Source organism: Rhagoletis pomonella, unplaced genomic scaffold (assembly GCF_013731165.1).
Source record: "Rhagoletis pomonella isolate Grant_MI unplaced genomic scaffold, Rhpom_1.0 Rhpom_scaffold_00008, whole genome shotgun sequence".
NCBI classification, from domain to species: domain Eukaryota; kingdom Metazoa; phylum Arthropoda; class Insecta; order Diptera; family Tephritidae; genus Rhagoletis; species Rhagoletis pomonella.
The window spans coordinates 47720312-47731851 of NW_023458562.1; the positions used below are offsets into that span (position 1 = coordinate 47720312).

Genomic DNA, 11540 nt, shown 5'->3' on the forward strand with positions numbered 1-11540 from the left:
GAAAAATTTGTACTTTGAATCTTTGACTATTTTATCCTTTCGGGTTTCTAACTCGTAAAACTTTAATCTGTATAGTTGTAGTAACATTGAACCACAAGATGCATTTTGAAGTTTTCTGGCAGCATTTTCATTCGAGTTTCGCGAAGAAAAGCCTTGAATATACTAAATGTGTGCTCGACGTAAGTTGATACAAGCGGCACCCAATTTAAATATGGAACGTTTGAAACGTTCATACCATCAGGAATAAGGGCGTTTTCCTCGCCTTGTCTCCAAGCCTTCGTTAGCTGAGAAAACGGCTTTGAATTTTTCCAACACCAATTTGGCAAGAGGTCTCCGCGCTTCTATAAGCCGCATGGGCATGTGTATATTTTTTAATCAAAAAAAAAAAAATTGTAAATGCTATAATAACTTTTTTAAAGGTAGAAAAGGCAAAAAAAAGGCAAATATCTTAAAAAAGGCAAAAAAAGGCAACATCAAATGTGCATATATGGAATCAGGGAAAGCTAAATCGTGGACATTCTTAATTGAATATGCTCTATCTCGTTAGCAGAAAAAAAGGCAATTTCCATAAAATCCGTTCCCTGGTCATTACAAATGCAAGTTTCAAGTAGCTAGGACTTGCCGTTGATTTTTGGCAATTTTTTTTTGTTGACGCTGTAACGCGTTTTTTCCGTACAAAGTAGATAAGTAAGTTCGAAATTGTTTTTATAAAATAACACTAGAGGTGCGACAACGGTAAAAAAGGAAATATGTACATCAGACCGTACCGGAAAAAAGTGCGCCATACACCCCTGAGTCTAAAGTATTTTTTCAAGACAATTCCGAAAAAAAATTTTTTTTGGTCCATGGTAAGGGTCGTTTTTTACACTTTTCGTTATATTTTCGGCATTTACAGTCGGATCTTAAAGCGTGATATATCGATATATTTTGTTTCAAACTTCATAGGCTAAAGTACCCCGTTCTAGTACTTTCCCACCAGATCTCAGTTCTTACCATCCTAAGATACCACCCTAATATCAGTAAAATAAAGCTCACAAATAAATCATTGAACTTTTGCTATGGAAGTATTGTTATTATTCCAGTAGAACTATTTAAAATTTAGGTATCAGTGGGGATTGAATAAACAAATGACTACAATTGTTTTCTCCTAGTTTTCTTATGTAACACCTATTAGTTGGAACAGGAAAATCGATTTTTTTCAAAATTGATACTTTTTCTGCACTTTGCAAATTTTACAAGCTTCCATTAAAAAAAATTATCAAATTGAGTGAAAAAAACGTGGTAATGAAGACTCAAGTGAATTATGAACACTAAATGCCAGTTTTGAACCACTGTGCAGCGGCTGTCTATTCACTGCGCTGGCTGAATTTTTTTGAGGAATTGATAAAAAGTTTTCATTATCTACCATTATCAGGGAGCGCCATCGCTCGGTGAAATCCAAAAAAGAGACATCATGCCCTTTGATTGAAACTCTGAAATAATAAAAATAAGAGCCTAGCCCTAATTTAAGAACGTAGGACATGATGACAGACGCATATTATTTGCTTCTGAAGTAGTCTTCACCACTGAAATTTTTATAATCGGGCATTTGATAAATGTAAAAAAAATTAAACATACAAAAACAGACTCCTCCTCCTCAAACTAAGCAAAATCACTGTAGTAGAAATTGTAAAGTATGTACATACATTTGTATGCTTGTAAGTTAGTGCCAGTAAGCACTAAGTAGATGGTAATCATTAAGCCAAATCTACATAATTAGCTTAATGACTTCTGTTTTGGTTTATTAGGCTTTTAGGTTCAGAATTTTATGAACAATCCGAACACAATAAGTATGCATTTACATATGTACACAAATGCAAACACTACAATTTGCCATTATTATGCTCTTTTATTCTATTAATGCCGCAATGGAAAATATATGTTTTTTGGTGGTATTTGTAGGTATAAATAGGCGCAAATGTTGAGGGTAATCTGTTTCACAATCAATTAATTTTGCGTGTCGGAAAATGCCAGGCATATTTCTTTAGCATTCGAGTAATTCATAAACATTGTATGTATGTAAACTAGTGATGGGCAGTATCGAGTACTTTTGAGGATCGAGTTCTTTGGTATCGATACTTTTAAAGATCGGGTATTTTTCAGGGTACTGAGTACTTTCTTTAAATATAGACATGTTGGTAATATTTCAATACTTAGTGTAGAAATCTCACAAGCTGGCAGTATTTTATTCAAATTAATATATGAATCACAAATTACGTCAAATAATTGGCTAACTGTACTGGGTATAAGTATTGTACTTGAAAATTATTGAAACTGCAAATTGAGTCAAATCATTTCTGAATACCGTTAAATGTAAATAAAACTCAGTACTTTTTAAGTCTATTCGACTTAAATCGAATCCTGAGTACATGTATCAAAGCGATTATTGGAACAGAGTATTTTTGAGTACTGAGTACTTTCGAGTTCTTTTAAGTTCTGAGTACTTAGGATTTCTTTTTATGAGTACTGAGTACTTTCGAGTTCTTTTGTGAGTACTGAGCTCTTTTGTGGGTACTGAGTTCTTTGGGGTACTCAGTATCGATACTTTTAAAAATCGGGTGCTCTCGATTCTTTTGAGAATCGAGTTCTGAGTACTTTTGGTATCGATACTGCCCAGCACTAATGTAAACAGTACGTATGTAAGTACAAATAGATATAGGTTTTACACGACAAGTGTACAGAAGTTTAAACATTAAGTCTTGGCACCAGTATCTATGCTCTATTAGCGCTCAAGAAAAATAAAAAACCCAAAAAGAAACACGTTCAAGAATGAGAAAGAAATTTTCTCATATACAAATTTCTAAAAACAGTTTGCAGCTCTCAAGAAATTTAAATTTTTCCATTTTTACTACTTTTTTTATTTGTTTTTTGTAATAATTTCAATGAGAGACCCTTTTGTAAAGAAATACTGTTTTGTACACATTGAGAAATACATACATATTTACATATATATGTAAAAATTCACGCTTTTTTTTCTTCATGAAGCTAACCCTGTGGCGAAAATCTCTAGTTCTGAACTGGTGCGCTTCTAGTACATTTAGACCCAGTATTGGTTCGCGATAAATCTCTTTTGCATGCAAACAACTGGCGAATTTAACATGACGATGGTCTAGGAAGTGTCCATTGCCCCCCCGGTGCATATCTTTTTCGATAGTTCCGAACTAGTTCTAAATTCTATAGTTACGAAGCAGTTCTAAAAACGATAGACGAAAGAAAAAAGTATCATGATAATGTTTTTATCAATTTGAAATTAAATTTGTTTGAATGATTGTAAGAAATGTATGTTTACATACCTTTGGCTGTAGCTGACTTTGCAGAGGTGCTTGTTGTTATTGGTTGGATTCCAGACGGTCCCAAGATGTTAACATGTTAACACAAACTTTTGTTCTTTTTTTCCAAACTATGAAAAAGCATCTGCGAATTGCAGAATGAAAGTTCATTTGAACGAAAAAGTCGCCAAACACATATCTATTTAAAGTAAACAAGCCCCCGCTGCATCGATATTTCGATAGTTCTGAACTAGTTCTAAATTCGATAGATAAGATCTAGTTCGTTCTGCATCCCTCTTTCTATAATTCCGATCCAATTCTAAATTCGTCACCTTAGATAGAAATTTCTAATGAAAAACGTGAAATAAAATAGCTTTTTTAAGAGTACCACATTTCGCTGATTTTGAACTGGTGGGGATCTAGTTAGTAGAGGACTGGTTCGTTTTTGGCGATAAAGATCTTGTACGGAACTGGAAACTTTATTCACTAGTCCGCGGTTTCACCGCAGGGTAAGGCTCTCCGCGCATTAAGCGCCTAATCATAATAGTGTGCTTGCTTCGGCATACTACAGCTTGGAAGTTTTGCGCCGAACACATACATATATGAAATATGGGCCCCTATTATGAGTTGCATTCGATCTTCGACTGTGGTCAAAAGGGCTGATAGTATGGATTTTCATTTGGTATTAGGACGCCCATTCGATGAAGAATAGCGCTGTTGTGGGTTTCGCTCGTTTAAGTTTTGCTTTGTTAAAAAATTGAGCAAATTAAAATAAAAGAAAGCGGGTTTATTACAGCGTAACTAAACTAAATAGTGTGCTTATATTTAAATAAAAGAAAGCATGTTGATAAACCGACCTTGGAACTATAAGTAAAACCAGCTGTTTAGTACTCACGACCTTAGATCTGCATGAAATTATTTTTTTTTTAATTAGTGTTTAGCCGCCTAAAAGTAAAAAACAAACGCAAATACTTACATTTTCTTACACTACGCTACAGCATCGAAAGCAAAATTGTGTTCGACCGAAAATTCGATACTTTAAGAAAATTTCGACAGGGTTGCATAGCTCCTGATACGAATTTTACATTACATCGTCGATAGCCAGGGAAGGTCGAAAATCGAATGCAACTCATAATAAATATATACAGATTTCAGTGAATCCATAATCGCGTTTTCTCCTATTAATAAGAGCTTCCTGAATCGAATCGCCGTTTTGCTTTTTTGGAGTCGTCATTTGTTTAAATTTTTTTATTATTATTTTTGAGCTTATTTTAGAATATTAAGTAACTCAAACAAATGATCACGTGTTGATTATTTTTTAATATTTACAATGTTTTTTAAGTAAATTTCTATAAAAATAATGTCCATGCTATAACCAAAACCACGTAAATTTAACTAAAAATAAACTTTATACAAAATTTAGGAGAATTCCAGAAATTGTTTATCAAAATCTCGAACTTTTTACTCTAACCCCTCTATTCTAACAGAGTCACAAAACTTAGCTCAGCACTCTTGTGATTTCAAGTGCGCCGAGAAATGTGTCACGAAAAATTCGATTTTGAGTGCTAGAAAAATACACAAAAATTAAAAAAAAATTGAATTGAAGCGGCATATTTTTTTAACGGCAAGCTTTGAGGCGCGGTAGAAATCACAGCAGTGATGAGCTAAAGTTTGTGACTTTGTTAGAATACGGCTGAAAATCTGTAGCATATTTTTGGGTACGCAGTTTTATAGCCCTTACAATATAAGTCTAACAAGTGTAACCTTCAAGCGGCTAAAAAATCGCGTTGATTTTTAATTATTTTTATGTTGTGAGAGATTTCGGAAGCCATATACATAACAGCATAACCAAAAACTCAGATTTAAAAGTTCAAAATTTTGATGAACATTTGTTGAGTTTTTCTAAATTCCTTATAAAGTTTGACTTACGCTTGATTTGTTGGCTTAAAAAATGAAAAAGTGGGAAAAAAGCAACAATAATTCACAAGGCGAACTTAGCACAGGGCGTAGGCAACTGGCTGAGTCAGTGGGATCGTCGGTTCGAATCCTACTGAGAAGTCTGATGAGGAAATGTGGTGATTTCCGAAATTGCTATCACTTCTACCATTTTTTCCAAATTATTGTTGCTTTTCCACAATAAGTTGTTCATTAAAAACGGCCTCAAGCTCAATAAAAAATTGTTGAATTACGTGGTTTTGGTTAAAGCTTGAACCTAATTTTTATAAAAAATAATTAATAAAACCTGAAAAACATCCAAATATTTGACAAAAATCACTATGCACTCAGTTTTGATCGCCAGGATTTTGTATATATGAATCCATAGTATAACGCTGATAAATCTCGATCTCTGATAGGGTAGCTCTTTCAAATTGTTTTATATGTACATTAGGGTTCCTCACCAAAAAATTTGCGGGCTTTCCACCGAAATCATAAAATAAAATAAAATTTCAACACCGCTAAAAATCTCATTATTTTGATTGCATTGCAAAAATTTTGATGCGGATAGTTAAGCTTTAGCTTTTCTAACAAATTTTCTTTTTAAAAACTAGATTTTTGGAAGTATTTTTAAATTAGCTCACGTAGTTCTTAATATTTTTTCGAAATGTTTGGCAGCAGCCTAAAATATAATAAATTGTATAATACCGATGGAAAAACAGTAGGTACTGATTTTTTATTTATTTTTTGTATGGAGCGTGATGCACCCTAAATTAAATACATATGTACATACATAGATATTAGCACTGTAATTGGAATATATAGTTGCTATGATTGATGATTAAATCAATGAACGACAGCATTTAATGAAGTTTTATTTTTAACTTTGCAGTGTGCAGAAAATGATGTACCCAGTCACCCAGGATTACGCAAAAACTTAATAGCATTGCCGTTGAGCGCGTCGAAAGCGCAAGGTTGCGAAAAGGTACAGTATAAAATAGAGCAATTGATATGTATAAACTTTTTATTAGCGACCTTTGTTCGTTCGTAAATGCTTTTAGCCTTTGGTCAACGAGAATGAGCACAGTACTGAAGTCATCTTCTATCTGTTGGAGGCCTACAAAAAGCACGAAAAACTCTGGAATCCCAATCATCCACAATATAAATACAATGCCAATCGCAAGATGTTCGAAGAACTATCGCGTCCACTGTTGCGTGACATGAATTACTCATTGGACGGCTCGGAGATCTATGCGATCATTAAGAGTTTGCGTTCACGCTATCGACTTGAGTTGGCCAAAGCACGCGAACGTAAGGGCAAGTACAAAACACGTTTTAAATATTTTGAGAAAATGGAATTCTTGCGAGATGTTATTGAGAATAAGCGTGCGGCACGCAAAGTTAAGGTAATTGAGTGATCACTTATTCTACTCCCAACTTGTAGCTACTGAACATACATTTTTTTCACCCTTGTTGTAGAAACACCTTGACTGCTCAGCATCTGAAAAGTCTTTGGATGAAGACTGTACAGAAACGACACGTTCCACGCATAACCATGCCGTACTTACTTACCTCTTGGATGCCTTTAGAGGGCAGGAAGCGCTCTGGAATCCACAGCATCCGGATTATTTGCTATGTAATAAGAATGAACTGATGCGTGAAATCTCAATACAATTGTTGTTGGAGAAGAACGTTAGCATGTCGGCGGACGATTGCTTTACAGAGATACAAAAATTGCGCACGCGCTATCGTCGAGAGTTGCGAATCGTACACGAACACAAAGGGCTGTATGCGCCCAAATTGTGGTGCTTTGAACAGATGGAATTTCTGCAGAAAATATTCGAGGATCAGCTGCTTGATCGGCTAAAAAAGGTACAGAAATCTTCTTCAAGGAGTTATTAAAAAAAAATAAAGAATCCTTTTACTAGAACGGTAAGATAAGCTATGTATATATACATATTAGACCGTACAATCTTACAAAGAAACAAAAAACTTTCACAGTACATCCCTAAATCTTAAAATATTTTTTTGCCTATGGGTTGCTTTTTTACATTAGTCAATCAAAAAACACTCTTAGCAAAAGTTTAAGAATTTTGCACTAACATTAGGGTGGTACGTTAGGGTGATAATAACTGAGAACAAAAAATTGTCTCCTCGCGGCAACAACATCGATATATTATACTTTAAGATCCTACTCTAGATACGAAAAATGTAAAAAAGCGATCTCTACGTTCGAAAAATAAAATAAATAAAAAATTCGAAATTGCCTTGCAAAATAATTTACAGTCAGGGGTGTACGGCGATCCTTTTTATGGTACGGTCTAATGTAAATACAAACACATCGTTGATGCCTTTAAAAACCGCCGAAATCGCCATATGAGATTAGGTAACCTTGAACTCGAGGAACCGTGCTTCATGCGTAACTATAGTAAAATCGTTATTCGAACAATAAATTTTTAAATGGCAAATAGATAAAATAACGTTCATTAAGTCAACGGGTGTCTTTCAAATACATAGGGCTGGTTTCTCCAACTCAACTTAACTTAGTTTAGCCACTTTTTGGACTTTAGTCAAAAGTTGGCCTACGTTTTACACAGATTATTCTTGACTAAGTCAGGAAAATTGGCTTAACTAAGTTAAGTTGCGTTGGAGAAACCAGCCCATAGACGATATGTTGGGAAGGAATGCTTAGGCGATCGGCTTAATATTTTTTTTGGTATTTTTCATATACATATATGATATATCACCGCGCCATCGAGTTCACTATTTCTCAGTTTTTACATGTACTATACCATACAAACTTTTTCTATTTATTACTTCTTTAAACTCCAAAATTACAGCGCAGAGGTGTGATCGCTTGCAAACCCAAAACGCAGTACTTAAAAGCTAAATCTATAGACTTCAAGAGCACCGATGACCATCTAACTTTCATCGAAATCTACAAAAGTTATTCCGCACTCTGGGATGTCGATCATCCCGACTACCGTTCGACCACCTATCGCAATGAAGAACTCAATCAAATGCTAGAGGAAGTTAATCTAATGCTGGGCATTAATAGCACATTGGAAGAACTGCAAAAAACTTTATATGAGCTGCGAAAAGAGTTTTCAGCAGAAAAGCATAAGCGGCTGATCGAAACGAGCGATACAGCGACATCATTGCCATCACTACCTTCACCGTCAATTATACAAACGAAGTTAATAGAATTTCTCGATTTGAATTTGGGTCCATTTCGTTGTGATGTTTGCGCTGAACTTATAAAAACCTCTGATCAGTATAAGATTCATATGTCCGGACATGATGGCATGCAACCGTTTATTTGTACGCTTTGCGGCAAGGGTTTTCAAATACCAGGCAATCTCACAATTCATATACGACGACACAAGGGCGACTTTCCGTATTCGTGTGAAGTGTGTGATAAGAAATTTGCTACATCCACGGAGGTTGCGATTCACATGCGAAGTCATACAGGTGAGCGTTGTCGGTTTAGGAAATTCATATCAATCGTAATTTTTTTATATTCATTTTTCCGATCAAGACTAATCGTTAAATATGGATTTTTATTTTTTCGTTGAAATTTAATCGATTTATGGATTTTATTGCTTTCCAGCAATTTTAAAAGTTGTAATTGAGACTGATTTTTTATGACCGTTTAAATTTTTTATGATGGAAAAAATTTATTTGAAAATAACGGTTATAGTCGAAAAAATAGAAATAAAACAAGTAAAGAAGTATAAGTTCGGGCGAAACCAAATTTTATATACGCGGCGCAGGTATCAAATATCATCGTTTAAACTTTCTCTCAACTACGGGTACCTTTGCACGATAAGCAGGGGTATTTATTCCGGCCTAGACCTTTGTAGTCATAAAGTAGGCGGTGCCCCGCCCACTTCCTAAAAGTCTATAACAGTCTTAATTATTGCTAAAAGACTCTTGTAAGTATTAACTTGGAGTAAATTAGTGTCCTCAGTTTTTTAAATATCTAAGTTTTTTTATTTTTGAAATTTACCGTTATACGGGAAGGGGGTGTAATTTTAGCCCGATTTGAATAATTTTCAACAAATTGCCTTTCCGTACCAAGTTTATAAGGTGCACTATTTTTGGTTGAATTTGATGAATCGGTTACCGAGATACACATTTGTGGTCATAAGTGGGCGGCGCCACGCTCATTATACAAAAATTTAAGAGTGATGCATCGTCGATTTTGAGTGAATTATCTTCAATAATTACTAATTTATCATAGTTTTCGTGTTTCTGGACGTGGTTATTGCCCAATTTCAAAGATTTTCAACAGATTTCTTAGCTGGATATTAAGCAAGGCTCGCGCTGAGTTTGGTAGGGATTGGTGAAGCGGCTACTGAGATACATTTCATAATAAGTGGGCGGGGTCACGCCCATTTTTCAAAAATTTCATAATATTATTATTTTTTACCATAATTCCACTGCACGTACTAATTTTCAACAATTTTGATTAAACATTTACTGAAAAATCGTAGTTTTTGCAGTTTTCGAAATTAACGCTATATGGAATGTGGGCGTGGTTACAATCCGATTTCAATACCAACCTACCTTGGTCGGACGGACAGACAGACATGGCTTAATCGACTTCTCTTTTCATTCTGATAATTTACGTATACATTTGTCTATATCTATCTCGATTCGTTTTGGCTGTTACAAACCACCGTTATGTGAACAAAATTATAATACCCTTGTGCACATGTGCGCTCGAGTATAAAAACAAACGAAAATTGTTGGGAAAGATAAAAATTGATAAATACTTGTCCGAAAAAATAAAAAAAGCATATAATAACCGTTAAATTAGCCAGAAAAAAATAGATCAAATTTTAACGATTAAATTATGATTTTTATTACAAAGATCATAACCGTCACGGTCCCTTCTGAAAAGAATCTTTGTTCCTTACTATTCTGAGCTTAACCTTTTCATTATTTTTGTGTGTTCCTCCTCATACTATCAATACTCTCATCACTGTACTTTGTTAAGTAATTCTTAAAATAAGCATTTTCTTTTGTTAAATTTGTATTTTTATATTCTTTTTCGTAAGCCCTTTAGTTGTCCTTATTCCCCTTCTTTACGCTTATCCTTATCTTTATACTTATTCCTGTCTTTATCCGCATCTTTCCCTTTGTTCACTTCTTTATCCTTATCCTTACACCTATACTTTCCTATGTTCTTATCCATATAAATATCCATTTCCATATCCTTATTATTTCCCCATCCTTATCCTTTCCTGCTAATTCTTATCTGCATCCCTACCTTTATTCTTATCCTCGCTTTTCTTATCCCCTATCCATATTCGTATCCTTATCCGTAGCATCACCCTTTGTCTTATCCTTTTTTTAACCTTCCATATTAATATCTCCGTCGTTTTGTATGTCCTTAACCCTATCTTTATCCTAAAATTGGTCCTTGTCTTTATGCTTATTATTTATTATCAGCTTTATTTGGACTTTTCATCCCTTTTTTGTATACATATTATTATTCATGCTGTTAATGTTCTCCTTATCTCTTTTTTTAGGTGAGCGCCCCTATATCTGTGAGCTGTGTGACAAATCCTTTAAAACCTGGTCATTCTACGATACTCACCGCCGTGCCCACCTAAAACAATCCAATTTCCTTTGTCCCATCTGTGACAAGGCCTTCTATGAGCGCAACCGTTATACGGATCACATGAATGGCCATTTAAATATCCGAAAACATGTCTGTGATGTTTGTGGCAAGGCATTTACAACGTTTGCCAACCTAAAGAAGCACACCGAATTACATTTGCCAGTGAAGAAGTATAAATGTGATATTTGTGGTCAAAGGTTTGCACAATTTGCCAGTGTACGTTGGCACAAACGTAAGATGCATGCGCAAACGCAGGAACAACTCGAACAGATGGAGCAGTAAAGCGCGAATACTTAAAAAAGAAAGGACTTTCTTCGAAATATTTTAGCTTTACTGAAACCATGTTTTATTTATTTTCATATTAATATTTATATAGAACTATATATTGTAGTTATGGCTAGTAATTTATTCGTTCGTAAGTATAATCTTTTAATTAGAAATTTGCCAGTATATTAACATGTATGTGAAAATACATATCGCTAAGTTACGAGTGAAATTTTGCTAAGTCCACCTAAAAAAAATCATATTTGCATATAGGAAGCAAGACAAATTAAAATTGCATCGTTTCCAAAAGAATTAAGGTACTTGTTTTATTTCTTTCCTTTTACATTCAATGAAAGGCAAATTTTCTAAGTCTAAAAGAGGGCACAGAAAATTCGGTAAGGCCA

The 11540-nt window shown here is 34.4% G+C and overlaps 1 protein-coding gene across 1 annotated transcript in view; it reads left to right on the forward strand.

Annotated features, from left to right (window-relative positions):
- The window catches only part of LOC118745023, an 89759-nt gene extending 78225 nt beyond the window's left edge, over positions 1–11534 (forward strand). Inside the window, exons 2-6 of the mRNA XM_036478536.1 lie at positions 6136–6228; positions 6305–6649; positions 6723–7115; positions 8084–8714; positions 10781–11534. Of these exons, the coding sequence (XP_036334429.1) occupies positions 6136–6228; positions 6305–6649; positions 6723–7115; positions 8084–8714; positions 10781–11154 (1836 nt within the window). The 3' untranslated portion in view covers positions 11155–11534. The remainder of the gene's footprint in view (positions 1–6135; positions 6229–6304; positions 6650–6722; positions 7116–8083; positions 8715–10780) is intronic.
- Positions 11535–11540: the final 6 nt, after the last annotated feature.